The sequence below is a fragment of the Podarcis gaigeae genome (assembly GCF_964106915.1).
Source record: "Podarcis gaigeae genome assembly, chromosome: 1".
NCBI lineage: Eukaryota > Metazoa > Chordata > Lepidosauria > Squamata > Lacertidae > Podarcis > Podarcis gaigeae.
The window spans coordinates 33,819,906-33,835,176 of record NC_139678.1 but is presented as its reverse complement, the minus strand read 5'-3'; the positions used below and the strand labels follow the sequence as shown (position 1 = coordinate 33,835,176).

General features: G+C 40.7%; 1 protein-coding gene across 8 annotated transcripts in view; it reads right to left on the bottom strand.

The window, feature by feature from the left end:
- The window catches only part of RALGAPA1 (Ral GTPase activating protein catalytic subunit alpha 1), a 125,379-nt gene that overhangs the window by 23,356 nt on the left and 86,752 nt on the right, over nucleotides 1–15,271 (bottom strand). For all 8 annotated transcript variants that reach the window (XR_014564605.1, XM_083740088.1, XM_083740086.1 and 5 more), the window contains 5 exons: nucleotides 15,093–15,164; nucleotides 13,302–13,425; nucleotides 10,051–10,206; nucleotides 2,761–2,919; nucleotides 1,338–1,465 (listed from right to left, as the gene is read on the bottom strand). Coding sequence is in view for 7 of the 8 variants with exons in the window: in XM_083740088.1 (XP_083596214.1) it covers nucleotides 1,338–1,465; nucleotides 2,761–2,919; nucleotides 10,051–10,206; nucleotides 13,302–13,425; nucleotides 15,093–15,164 (639 nt within the window). In the remaining variant the exon portion in view is untranslated. The remainder of the gene's footprint in view (nucleotides 1–1,337; nucleotides 1,466–2,760; nucleotides 2,920–10,050; nucleotides 10,207–13,301; nucleotides 13,426–15,092; nucleotides 15,165–15,271) is intronic.

Genomic DNA, 15,271 nt, shown 5'->3' with positions numbered 1-15,271 from the left:
AATGAAGTTGAGCAGATCTACCAAACTATTTTATGTCGCATTGCTAAGGCATAGACAGGTTCCTCTAAGAAGGTAGATAGAAGGACAAACACAGCCCCACAGATAAGCGGATACATGCAGATGTATTTTATAATGTATGTTGGTTATTTCCAAGCAAATTTCTCTTATGTTTCTCCTCAGCAAGAAGAAGAAGCACATCCTGGTCTCCCTTTACCCATCTCATTCATCAACAACATGGCAGATAATGTCCTCCCATACCCATTTCCCTGGAGTCACCAAGTGAAATCCAACAGCGTTTGTGTGTGCGCCGATAAACTACAGCTGATGCACTAGGAATTCTTCTTCCTCTCCTGCCCAGTGCAGTCTTTTGAATGCACCTGAAAACTGCTCTGAAGGTCAGGAGCTGGATGCAGATTTGGGGGAGGGGATGTTGTGGGGTCTGTGTGTGTGTAGATTTTTGTTTGGGGGCGAGAAGGATGATGAAGTCCCATTGTGAGAGTGGAAGTGTGCTCACTTGACACCAGATTTCTCCCATTAATGTGAATGCAGTCTTACTGCTGTACATAGGATGCAAGACATCTGCCTATTTTAATCAACATTTCCTTTACAAAGTATACGGTATTGGTTTTAAATGAACTGACTTACCTCATGTTTTCATTTCAACGTATGCTGATTTGCTATTGAACACTTCCTGAACAAAACAGTACCACTGTTTCCAGACTTCTCTACAAAAATATGCAGTCATGTTGGTGTTATAACAGCTTAACATCCCATGTGTGTCACACAATCATGCACACACCTCTCCTCGGTCAACAAAAGTACAGTTTAGGATTATGAGAATGAGTGTAGTCTTCCCTAGGGAGCCTTGTTACTCTGGCATGGCTGGGAGGAGTTTAGTGGTACATCTAAACCAGTTCACTCTTTCTCTGGTGGGTGGGAAAAAGCTGCAATTCCTTTTGCAACAGGGAATTAAAATGGCACAATCTTTTCCACCAATGACAATATGCCTAACGAAAGGAGAAGGCTATTATTATAAAATTAGTATTGCAGGGGGAAAAATATGTCAACAGTACTTCTACTACAAACATATCTTTAAGTACTGTTAATGCATTAATCCAGTTGAGCTTTATATTTTATTTCTATTGAATATTTTGTTACCCTTGTGCTTTTGCTTTTTGTTTTTTTCACAAAACCCCTGCACTTATTGAACTCTTCAATATCAATCATGCGGTGACGAATAATCCTTGATGGATTTATTGAAAATAAGTCCCACTGTGTTCATGGGGTCTACTTTCGGGTAGATGTGCACAGGACTGTAGTCTTACTTAAAAGGATACAAGTTTTGGTATAATGGAATGAGTGACTTCAGTGCTCTGCTTGCGTTTATAGCTGTTGCACGAACCATAATAGGAAGAATTTTTCCATTCACAATAGCACCATCAAACAATGGACCAAAGAATGGGACCTGAATCAGGAAATTGAGAAATCCGGCCATTAAATCATTCTTTTCTATAACAATTAGCAATCAGCATTAACAAAGGATTGCTCAGCTAGATCATTCTTCTCACCTTCAGTTAATCATAGTAGTTATTCAAAATACTCTAGGAGATGCTGCACCTTATAAAAGTATACCGATATGATCACTTGATATTATCAGCGAAAAATAATCCTTCTCCTTATTTTGCTTTAATAATCTCATTCAGGCTTAGTTTAATGCCAAAACCAAATAATGATCACAAATGCCATGTTCTTGAAGGTCAAAGTCTGAGTGAGACTGGAGAAGGGGAACATTTGCTGAAGGGATATGATTACTTTGAAAGAAAATTGCTAATATAAGTTTACGGCCCGGTGTTCATTAGAGCAATCTTAACATACAACTAATGAGCAAGCAATCACAATCACCTGTTGGGATATAGCTGCATGATTAAAAAAAAAAGAGTCCTGATTTAGCATGGAATGGCACACATTTATGCTGTATGCATCTGCTATGTATACAGGCTCTGACTCGGGAATATACCCAACCAGCACTGGATTGGATCTATCTGGTCACCCAAATGATGGTTGGTACTATCATGCTACAACCCAAACAATTTGTTGAATACTGTGCCAAGAATCCTTCTTGTCTTTAACATTCCTGCACAAATCTCTGACATCTGTGCACACAAGCCTGGTATAGACATACATTTCTCAGCTTGCTAAACAATAGTGTAGCAGCAAGGAGTGAGCATGGGACATCATGCTCTCCTTTCATTTCTTCCCCTGCCTCCTCCTTTCATCGGTGCACAGGTCCTGGTTAGTTTAAACTAAAGTCTCCCATGATGTCTGAAATGAGAAACTCTGATTGTAAATTCACTAATCAGGACCTTAAAGCACTATTTGAATGTGGTTCCCCTTTCTACGTCTTGCACAGCCCTAACACACTGCTATAAACTAAACGGTGTAGTACATAATTCTAGCAACTACTATCCGCTTGGGTTATAGCCATTTGGCTCTGCTGAGACACCAGCTCCTTTTGGCTTCTCCTCTCCATGAAATGCTTCCATCTAAGTTGATAATTTTGTAACATTAACAACTAGGGCTTGAATTTCCTTACTTTCCTTTTCTCTCCCCATCCCCTTTTCCTCTTTTGCCATTTTTAAAAAGATTGTAAAAGTCTAGGCACTGCCTTGTTTGTTTTTGCTCTTATATAAGCCACTCAAGAGATTCTTTTCCCTGAAGAGAAGGATAAAACTGCATTGAATAATAATAAAAAAAGCTTACTTCTGGTTTTTTCATAATCTGGATACTGAACATATAATTCTTCATTGGATATATAACAATGAGCACATCTCCGAACTCGGTAGGAATTATTCCTCTTCTGTAGTCTCGCGTATGTTCTGACCAGACAATGTGAACTTCATCATTTCCTAAATGTCTTAGCTGAAACAAGAAAAGTAATAAATATGCAAAAGTATGTAAGATAGTGCGGAATATGAAAAATCACTAAGCTAAGAGTATGGAACCCATTTTATATTGAATGGGTCTCATTTTAAGACTGGAACAAAAAACTATTTCAAGATGAGGAGAGAACTTTAAAAAAATCAGACGGGTTAGTTTTAAACAAACAAGTTGCCCACAAGTTCTTCAGCTAAGTATCTTATTGATTCAGCTTTGGCTCTTCACTTTAATTTGTCAGCTTTCACTGTTTACATATCATGAGCTAATGGAGAACATACTTCTCATAGACAAAACCTTTGAATATTAACTCTAGCAGTGAAATCCTACACATATTTACTAATAATTTACTAATAAGCAAACCACACTCTCATCAATGGGATATTCTCCAAAGTAAGGATTCCAAATATTGCATTTTAGAATGTTGCCATTTACTTGATTTCACACACACAAGAATCATAATTGATTGTCACCTATTCTAAGAAAGTCTCCAGCACACACAGGTCCTCTAATGACTGACATAAGACAGTTTCTTGCCTTAACAATTACAAAACTCTGCAAGAGTTATTAGGTTTGTTATGAGCATTCTTATCCAAAATATGGAAGTGACACAATTTTGAATGACAATGATTAGTGAGTTGAACTTTGCTTCTAAGAATCAAAATTTTACTAGTCTCTCTCTCTCCCCCCCCCACCTCACTCAAGAACGTGTGTGTGTCATCCCATGAAACCAAATGTTGGAACATTCAGGTTACACAAAAGAAAGTACTTTTTCACAAACAGCATAGTTGGAATTGATGCTTGCCAGCTGCATTTAATATAGAATTTGCATGTTTATATAATAGGGCATGGGTAGGCAAACTAAGGCCCGGGGGCCGGATGCGGCCCAACCACCTTCTAAATCCAGCCCACGGACAGTCCGGGAATCAGCATGTTTTTACATGAGTAGAAAGTGTGCTTTTATTTAAAATGCATCTCTGGGTTATTTGTCGGGCATAGGAATTTGTTCCGCAAAATATAGTCCGGCCCCCCACAAGGTCTGAGGGACAGTGGACCAGCCCCCTGCTGAAAAAGTTTGCTGACCCCTGTAACAGGGGATGAGCCCCACTTGTACCGCTTAGCAACCCTGCCTACCCGCCAACCCCTCCCTTTACACCTTGCCCAATCCTTTCTCTTGTTATAGCTTGCTTGCACAACCCTTAACTTTCTCTCCTTCATTCCCCTCCACAACTAGTGGTGAGGATGACAGTGCTGGCAGTGTGGGGAGGATGTGGATGAAAGGAAGACACGTGAAGGCAGCAATAGGGAGAGAGCATGGCTGGTGCTCTGGGAACGATACAAAGAAAAGCTGCATTCTAAAAAGCAACCTCTCTGTCTCATATCAGCAGCCAACTCCTTCACCCTCTGCCCTGAGGGTAGCGCTGGTGCTGGCAGGGGGAGCAAGATGTTTGCTGGGGAACTGCCCTCGACTGTCTTGGCTGTTCCACTGGGATCCTGGTGCTGGGGGTGGGGAGATTTAACCCTTTGACCTTCCTGTGCTCCTGATCTCAGTCGAGCCCCCTTTACCTGCTATTTGCATTAGAGAAAATAGCCTTCCACTGGAATTTTCCCATGCAAATAGCAGGCACAGGTTCCCTATATGGACTGGGACTGCAGTGAGGGTAAAAGCCCCCTTACCCTGGGGCCCAAGGCAAGATGTAAGGTAGCAAATGGAACTTTATCAGCCCAGGCCCAAGTTTCTCCAGAAACTTAAGAGGAAAAGAAGGAAACAGTTGTGGGACTTTCTGCTCCAGGAGGTTCACCAGTTGCCCTACTTACTAGTTTTCAGAAAGCAGGTTTTATTTCAGTTTGTTTTTATATGATGCTGATGGATGTTTTGATCTGCAGCTATTTAGTCTAAATCTGACTTGTATGATATACAAGTTTTTGTGTAGCTGTTGTCACACTAGATTTTTGTTTTTATTCTGTGGCAATTTTATTGATTCTGTAAACCACTGAATACAACATCACTTAACAGCAACATCAGCAACAAGAAACAAAAACACAAACATCTCACAAGATGTTCAAATGTTGAAATACTCAGCGTTTAGCGGAAGACTGTTTTATTTGTCTTCTGGACTGTGCCTGGGTACTATCTAATTGTGATTGTAGCCAATGCCTCTTTGCCCTGACCAAGTACAAGACAAACTTCCCAGAAAAAAGGGCTGCTTCTGCCGCCACCACTGCTTTTCTTTTATAATTTCTCTTTTCACCACTGATAGTTCTTTCTGCAGGAAGGGTTGCTACCATAATGTCCAGTGTCTGTGACTACTGTAGGTAGAATGGTAATCTACAACAATGAAGATTAGTTTAACTATTTCTTCTGCTACAGCACAGGGTTACAATTTCTACTCCATCACTGAACAAACCAACAAATTGGAAAAGCAGAGATATCTGAAATTTCATTTTAAAAAATCGAAATACTTTAAAACATTCTTACTTTATAGCCATCACCATGTGTCAGCTTTCCTAATAAGTTTATGTTAACTGAATACAAAAGAAATGTGAAATAAATATAACCAGAAGGGACGATCAAATCTAATTTGATACATTAATGTCATATGCTGTACATGTTACAATACCAGCCAGAGTTAATACTAAGCTGCAGGCTATACTGAGATTTCCAAATGGCAGATTGTTCTAAGTGATACGAAGTATAATTGAAGTAATAAACGATAGTAAAAGCAAAGAACACTGGCAGGAAGAATTCAAGTATTTACTTAAAAAAATTAAATAAGTTAGTTTTGGAAAGAGAAGACAACTGAAATAATGCAGGGCTCAATTTACAGAAAGTTCCTTTTATTTATCTATTGCATTAACCCTTGAACTCTTGCCAGAATTACCAGTAATGTGTAGAACCTACTGATCTAAAGAACGGATGAGAAAAGACATTACAACTTCCTGAAGGCCATGAACTAGCTAAGGGTTTTGCTTTTGTAATTCCAGTTCTGACTTCAGGAAGCCTTTCCCGTGCTAAATTGCCAAACTGCTTTTAATACCAGGGATAGGTGGTTGAAAAGTGCTCTGGTGATTTGTTAGGGGAGAGAAAAAGGAGTCTGGAAGAAAAAAGAGGAAAACAAAGTTTTCTGAAAGCACATGTGTTCCTAAGAACTGGGACTGTATCTATGATAAATCTTCAAAAGCAGAAAAATAAAATCATACACATGCACACACATAATAGTAGGAATCCAAGGAACCCAACACATCAAATCTGGCATACAGAAGAGGGATTCATGCTTAAATGTCTCAAATGGCAACTGTCCATGAGGCATAGCAAATGGCTTTTGAAATTAAGGGTCACTTCCAAAAAACAGCTAGTTATATAAAATGGGAGTGTATTGCTCAAAGTAATAAAAAGAGAAGGCCCAAGCCCTTTAGCATTCCTACCTCAGATATGTATGGCATGTAGATCACTTCTAAAGATAAAATTGCTTATACTCAAGGGTGGTATTCATTTAAGTTTTACTCGTAAGAGGCCCATTAAAATCAATGAACATGACTAAGGTTCATTGATTTCACTGGGTCTACTCTTAAAAAAACTTAGTTGAGTACCACCCCAAGTGTGCATGATTTGAAACAGAGGTCCTGATTCTCCACTTCAGATGTGTACAGACTGATTGTGAATATTCAGCAACTAGGGAAGCATTTTTTTACATGAATGATTCTTTCTTCACTTGTACCCTGTTATTCAAATCTGATAACTAGGCTGTCTAGAATTCACTCTTTCACCCCCATCGAGTCTCTAAAACCTGAAGTGTACATTCAATCACAGAGTCCTCTTAAAGAGTCAGCATTTGACTGTACCTGAGTAAGTTTTATCCATGCAGCTTGGAAACAAGATATTGCTTATGCAGCTTCGCTAGCTCCTTGTCTTTAGCTGTGTGAGCAGTAAAAAAGGCTCCAGCTTCAGAAATGAAGCTATGCTTTCATAACCTTGTATAAGGAATTTGGAGTGGATGACGCGGTGTATAGAAAAGATTACGGGCTTGGATGGCTAGGCAGCAAACACACCCATGCTCCTAAATTAGAGCTGATACGAGTGAGATGGATAGACCTTTTTGGCTGCCTTGTGTGGTGAGCCACTAAACCACAGGTTGGAGCGTCTACATGGGCAGTGAACTACAGAACTAGTTTGCCCACCCAGTATGGCCACTGGATCCTCATGGACAAGAAAGCAGGAAAGATAAGTTTCCTGCTCCAGTTAAACCTTGCATAAATAACAATGTATTTGATGGGTTTCTGTATTCTTTGGTTGTTTTTGGTTCCTGTCTTGTTCTTCAAGTCTTATCTTCTGGCTTCAACATTTAACTATGAATTCCTTTCTCCTGGTTCATGGCTCATCTCAGACCACTACTTATGGCTCAGCCTTGACACAATAATTTTCACGGGAGAGTATCATGTACGAGATGATATACGAAAACCCAGCCTGTGCTTTTAGATCTGTGATGGCTGTTCCACAGAATGAAAGAAAAATGGAGGAAAGGGGAGAAAGACAACTCTATCCTTATTGAAAGATGAAGCTCACTAGATACTACTTTATTATTACTATTTTAAGGAAAAGTTTGATTGAAAATGTTTCAAAAGAACAAATATGGAAGCAAGAATGCTTCTATATCTATGTTATTTATTAAAAATATGCACTGATTTTGCAGGCAGAAAAAAATCTAAGAGCATAAGCTACAGTGCACTGAAATCAATGTTATACTGAAATTAATAGAATATATGCCTTTGATTAAGTCCCATTTATTTCATTAAGAATTAAGTTTCCCCCGGTTCAGAATTGCTAGCTACAAGTAGAAGCTGTGACCTACACACCGTCATAGGCCACTGTCTACAACTTAGCTCCAAAATGTGGAAAATAACCTACATGAACATCTAGTACATGGGGGAAAAGGGTCCAAAACTAAAAGCTTGCTTTCATTTATGGTAGCCCATTCACGAAGTGTTGCACAACAGAAGATGCACAGGACTGGTTTGGATTATAAAAAAAGAGCCACAGTGAGCCTCAGGCTTGTATGTTTCCCCCTTCTCTGGCACAACTGTTTGAAAGGGTTTGTAAGTTTTCTCTTCAATGTTAGACTGACCCTTGACAAACTGTGGTTAAACTTAACTATGATTAGTTGAAACAAGCCAATTGCAAGCCATTGTTCCAACTAACCATAGTGAAGGTTAACCACAGCTTAGGGTTTGGATGACATGCTGAACAGAGGTCATTTTGAAACCCAGAAATGTAAAATCATCTAATGGCTATGCCAGAGGAAGATGGTGCAAACATACAGCACACTGAGGCTTGTTCGTGTAAGGTTAAACCATGGTTTAGTGTTTCATATCTTAATGCCAACTTTATGAAGTGCTGCCTAGCTTGGAGAAGGTCATCTTGAGCAGTTAAAAAAAATATTTAGCAGTGTGGCACAAGTTTTCAAGATACGAAAGAAATTTTTTAAAGAACGAAGTCTATTAAAAAATAATAATACAGAAAATTATTTACAGGATGAACATAAAATGAAGAGTCATCAATAATTGAAGCTAGCCAGAGGCATAGCTATCTCTCTACACTAACTGTTGACGGTCTAATTCAATTACAAGTATTAAACTCCACGCTGAGGTCAACTGGCCTCACTTCCTCCAATATTACACTTCAACCAGCGCTCATTAATGTGTCTGCTGAATGGATTAGCACATCTGAAGATATATGTAGAGAATAGAGGGGGCACAGTCTAATGATAGCCAATTGTTCATTTGTAATAGGGCAAATGTTCAAGGTCTCAACTTATTACCACTAATGTGGAATTTATTAAATTTGAACATGGGAAAAAAATACCAATGGTGCAGAGCAGTTTATTCTTAGGGAGGTTTGAAAATAGCGGGTACTTGCTGATCATAGAGGTTGGCTGCAAACACATTAAATTATTGCATACCTATATATTTAAATGTTTCACATTACATATTAGATGTTAAGGATGAAGGGTGCATCCTCTAGCTACTCTGTGGGCTATCAATTTCTAAATACCCTGGATTTTCCAGTTTTATGATACATTGAAGGTAGATAAAGAAATGGGTGGATAGTCTGGAAACAGTTCTCTTTCATACCTTTAAACATATGTTGCTTCAAGCAGGTAATACTGACCAACTTAGCATATGACTCCCTCAGCTGAAAGGTATAAGTAACTTGCTCAATCCTATCCATGATCGATATAGGGGATTGCAATTATTCCTCATGAAAATTCAATTCAGAATGGGGGGAGGTTAATATTTCTGTTTGTTATTATGCTATGTATCTCTGTGTTTTTATACTGATCCTCGGATGAAGGGAGGTCTAGTACATTTTTATACCACCCTTCATCTGAGGATCACATGGTGGTTTACAGAATAAAAATTGTGTGTATGATAAAGTCTGAGTTGATTAAGACCCAACCTTGTCCTTTTGTACATATTCACTAGAACAAATAGCTGAGCGAGATCTTTAGACGGGCCCCAGAAGATCACTGAGATGGTTGAACTTAACTGTAGCCCTATCCTAGAATCTCATGAATTGAGGAGTGGGGCTGTGCTTGCAGGACACTCCCACTCCTTCGCATTGCCATCATTCAGCACTGCCACCCTCCATATACTGGGGCTGGGATCTGAAGCAGGAAGCCTGCTCTGCAGATGTGTAGACTCACCCATGTGATTTAGAACTCTGTAAGTCATTGTGCTGGCAAATAGGGCGGGCAACAATATTCATACCTCCTTCTTTCGTCTTCCAATATATGTGGAAGTGTGTACACTGCTGAGTGCTACAATGCACTACAGGGCCCTCTCTTATTGAAAGGATCAGCTGAAACATGTTGGATCTTTGTACCAAAGCTCCTTTATGATAGGAAGCATCCTTTAAATTTATATCAGACTAGTATACTTCTTATCTAGAAGCACCAAGATACTGTATTGACTGTGATGAAACGTGGCAGACTTGATTTGTCAACAGGTATGAACAGCCAAAAGCTGCAATAAGATCTCGAACCCTTGAATAAATTATTTGTTCTTTATTCCCTGGCCTTATTATCAACCTAAAGGATAAGGTAATTTCAAAACACCTACCTTTTTTGTTAAGGAGTCATCTGAATCAGAAGGCATTCTAGTTGATACATGAAACATTACTTCCACAGTAGAGGTAGCAAAATATGGAGTGGTCAGTCCAGTGCTTTTGTTTTTTTGCAACCCTCCCATAAAACCACAATGGTTTGTGAGGTTCACCTAAAAAGCACAGAAATCATCACCACATTAGAAAACACTTAATATCAAGTCCCACACATGCCTCTCAGAAAAGCATATAAAGCACTCATGTGTGAACTGATCCATTGTTACCACTTTACTGCGTTGAAGTACCAAAGGATCCTAATTACCGTATTTTTCGCTCTATAACACGCACCTGACCATAACACACACGTAGTTTTTAGAGGAGGAAAACAAGAAAAAATATTCTAAACGAAACAGTGGATGTTTGATTTTTGTGGTTCATGCTATGGCCACAGACATGTGATCTGACGGTGAGTTTGGGGTAGCCCAATGCAAAAATCCTGAGGATCCATGTGGATCCATGCTAAAGTCGCCCTAAAGTCGCCGGGGCATTGGGGGAGTGAACGGGAAGCAAGAGAATGAGAACAATGCCTCACATACACACACAGACACACAAAGTATCAATCCTAAAGTCGCAGGGGTGCTGGAAGTCGCAGGGGCGCGGGGGGAGTGAACGGGAAGCAAGAGAAGGAGAACGACCCCCCCACACAGAGTATCAATCCTAAAGTTGCAGGGGCGCTGGGAGAGCGCAGGGGCACTGGGAGAGTGAACGGGAAGCAGGAGGAGGAGAACGATAGCTCAAGCACACACACCCCCACACACCCTACAGTGGCTAATCCAAAATCGGACAGCAAAAAACTGCAGGCAGGGACAGAGAGCACGGGGTTGTTTTAAAGCAGCCAACCCCGCTCTGCTTCTCTCCCTCCTCCCCAGTTCTCTCCCTCCTCCCCAGCTCGGATGGCTGAAAAGCTTTGCTGCTACTTAGCGAGCTCAGTGGGGAGGAGAGAGGGACATAGAGCACGGGGTTGTTTTAAAGCAACCAACCAGACAGGAGCCGCTTACACTCGTGTAAGCGGCTCCTCTCCTCTCCCGCTCTGCTTCTCTCCCTCCTCCCCAGCTAGGTTCACTGACAGGAGCCACTTACACCCGCTTTGCTGTTTCAAAGCGAGCCACGGACTGCTCACGACTGCAGCAGATTCCCCCGCCATCCGTAGGCATTCGCTCCATAACACGCACAGACATTTCCCCTTACTTTCTAGGAGAAAAAAACTGCGTGTTATGGAGCGAAAATTATGGTAACCAGAAATAAATAGAAAGCCAACCAACTCTATACAAGCATGAGAGCACCCCAACATACTTGACACATTGGTACTTTCAGTTTCAGAGCCTAGAGGAAAGAGGTTTTAGGAAGGAGGATGGGAAAATTGTGGAAACACTATCAGAATCATTTCTATGGCATGTTTTAAATGTGAATTCTATGGTGCCAAATGATTATTCCTATTTGCACCATTAACACATGTATGGGGACAGAAAATAGATGGCATGAGGCCATTTGCCGAGAAGACAAGACCTAAGAGACAATGAAAGGGTCACCTCCATGTGCCCACAACAGGGCATGCCGTCAGCTCATTCCAAAGGAAAAAGAATTTATTTTCTTTTAATACTGAACATATGCACGGAAAAAGAAGAGATGGGAAGAAGAAATCCTTGGGAGCCATTGACTAGTATTGAACCCAATATTTGTTCAGCAGGTATGCTACTAGTTGAAGACTTGCCATGTAATTTTTATGGTTCTGTTGGTGGACTCTTTGCAAGGCACCAAATGCAAATTGCATGCCTGGGTAAGGGGCCTTGATTTTCCCCAGCATGAGCTGACACAGCACTCTTGGTCAGGCCCAAACACTTAAATGTAGATTACTATATGGCGCAGATACACATTGTGTTTCAACCTGTGTAGATGGGATCTGTGTGAGATGCAGATGTGGTTTGCCACAAAGAGCAGGGGACACTTCTTGGACACTCAGGCAGCTCTTGTGTGGCCATTGCACTGGGTTTTTGCCTCATTGATTTGTTTACTCTTTTTCTCTATCCTAAGGCATGTTCCTAGCCATGCTCTTGATTACAGAGTCTGTATAATTCTGGCAAACCTTCAAATACACCATCACCCTGTATCTAGTGCTTCCAGGATTCATTTGGCCAGTAAATAAGGTTTCAGTTTAACTATCTGAGAACTTGGATGATTAAAACTATTAAGCTTTGAGGAACTTGATGGAAACATCAGGTGGGGGTGTGTGGAGACACTGTAACCCTAGAGCAGTGTTTCCCAACCTTAGGTCTCTAGCTGTTTTTGGACTACACTTCCCATCATCCCTGACCACTGGTCTTGCTCGCTAAGTATGATGGGAGTTGTAGTCCAAAAACAGCTGGAGACCCAAGGTTGGGAAACACTGCCCTAGACTACTGAAGAGGACTTTGCTCTGGTCTAATCTCCTCTGCAGTTATTTCCATCGCCACATCAACATACACACAATTAGGTTCTAATGGCTGCTTTCAACTCTCTGGCTGTTGCCCTGCTTGTACTTTCATTCATGGCATGCAGTGTGCCACCTCAGGTTGCACTAGCACTTCTAGGCACCAGAGATCCCAGCTGGAGGATAGCTACCCTTCAGCTATCCTCTTGTTACCCTATCTAGGGATAATGGTAAGATATATGAATTGCAGCATTTGTGCAGTAAGACGGAGCCGATTTTCTCCTATAATTATATGATATTTTGGTCCTAGATTCTGAACACTCAGGACTAGTAAGCCAATCAGATACTATCTTCCTACCACTGGACATGAACTGGCAGATTTCACAGACATAATTGCTGGAAGGTACAGCATATTTCTGAGAGATTGTTAGAATGTTTATGAAACCAACTTCCTCCTATCCCCAATTTCTCATATCCCACCACCCAAACAAGAATTTTAAGGGAAAAGTGACCTAGGGAAGACTATGAATTCTTCCTTTTATATCACTTTGAGAGTCCTGATGGAGAGGGGGTGAAAATCCCACTTCAGGCAGCTGGCTGGTATCCTCGACTTTCCATTCTCCTGAAAGCTCTATAAACAACTTGTGAACCAGGCAGAATATCAACTCCTGGGCAAATGTTCTAGCCTGCAGGACACAAGAGTTCTTTCTCACCAGTCTTTGGATGAATTCCTCAGTAGCTACTATTATAATGGTAACATACAGTCAACCTGAATTACTACAAAGAACAATAAAAAGGTACCTCCCAACCAAGGCCTGCTACAAAATCCTCATAGGCTTGGCTTCCTCCAGTATTAGTAAGGATGGAGTGTTTGTCCTCTTGTCCCTCAGCAACATAAAATACTGCGATTTTGTGAGTCTCTCGGCTGTAAGACATAGGACTGCAATTACATAAGAATGTACTCTGAAGTCACTAAAGAATGAGATATGCAAACAGAAAAGGGGCGCTAACTGCGAAAAAAGCAGTGCTAGTATGTCTTAAATGCTTTTTCTTCTAACATTTTTACACTTATCACTTCCTTTTTTCATTGAAGGTATGCTTATTAGATTGGTTTCCTTTAAATGCCTGCCTATACACAGCAAGCCTGTAACTTATGATGTGCTTACATTCCAGGGATTGCACCTAATGCCAAAATTGTGTATAGTCAAAACACACTGGATTCAATGGTGGGTGGGACTATTAAAGTCTTTCCCCCTGGATGCATGCCCCCTTTCAATTTTTTTTGCCAAGTTCATAAAGCTGAACACTCATGTTAAATGTACCGTATTTTTCCATGTATAAGAAGATGCTTTTTGCAACAACAACAAAAAAGGCAAAAATTGGGTGTCGTCTTATTCATGGATAGTGAATGCAGAGGGGGCAGCAGCAAGCAGGAGATCAGAAGCAGCAATTGGACGGGTGATTGGTGGCTGCGGCAAGGCCTGCTGATGATTGGCTGTGGCAAATGGGCAGGCGATTGGCAGCTGTGGTGAGGCGGGCAGGTGACTGGCGGCTGTGGCAAGTGGGCTGTTGGTGGCGGCGATTGCGCAGACAATTGGCGGCTGCAGCGAGGTGTGCGATCAGCAGTGGCAAGCGATTGGCAGTAGCAGGCAGGCGGGTGAGCGATTGGCGGAAGAGACCTCCCCCACCCCCCAAGAAAGCTAAACAACTTAATTTTAGGTTTTAAAAATAGGTCTTATACATGGAAAAATAAGGACTTACCGGTAAGTTCATGGCTCAGAATAATGGTTCGTATGCAGTTGCAATGGACAAATTAGGGGGTAACAGAGGTGTAAGGAAAACGCTGAGAAAGTTAAGAACTCTTGAACTTACTCTTACCCAGGCTTCCTCAAACTCGGCCCTCCAGATGTTTCTGGCCTACAACTCCCACAATCCCTAGCTAGCAGGACCAGTGGTCAGGAATGATGGGAATTGTAGTCTCAAAACATCTGGAGGGCCATGAATATAGTCGGCAGATATGAACACACAGATTTCAGTAGCAATTCCCCATGCATAGTAATTATCATTGAAGATATGAGCAGGCAATATGCTGAAATGTTACCTGTTTTGTTTATTGGTAAATTGTTCAATAAAAGTAGACGCTTAAAATAAAATAAAAACCTTCAGTACTCCTTAATTTGAGCAACTGCCCTCCAAAGGAATTATTCAGTCTTGAGGGAAATAGTTCTTCCCTCGCTTCTTGGAATACTTCACCTGCAGTCAGCTCCATTCCCTTTAAAGCAATGATGGCTTAAGAAATGACTTTATTCCACAGCTAAGAAATTAACTACTTTTAACTCTTTTTACAGCTTTATGGCTTAGACCACCAATAAACTGAACTGAATTAAAATTAACTACAGTGTAGGAATTGACACCTCAATCCTAAAGACAATTATTTAACAGTAAATCCTGGAAATTGATAGAATTCGCACCCTGATCACAAACACCATTTCTTGAAACACATGCTGAAGTAGAAACCATTAGCTACAAAAGCATTTTCAACAATGAGATGATTTAACACAGATTAAAAAGGGTTCATAGCGGGTAACTTGCCATTGTCTTGAATCCAAATTTCTAAGTTCTCGAAGCAGCTTTTCATTTTTTTTCAGAAGATGAAAGCTCCTCCTAGATAAGGAAATATAACAAATGTTTTCATTGCCTGTGCAATGACAGATATAGGACAGCACAAGGCATTTTCAATTCCATTCATGCAATCTCCTACGGTTTTCTTG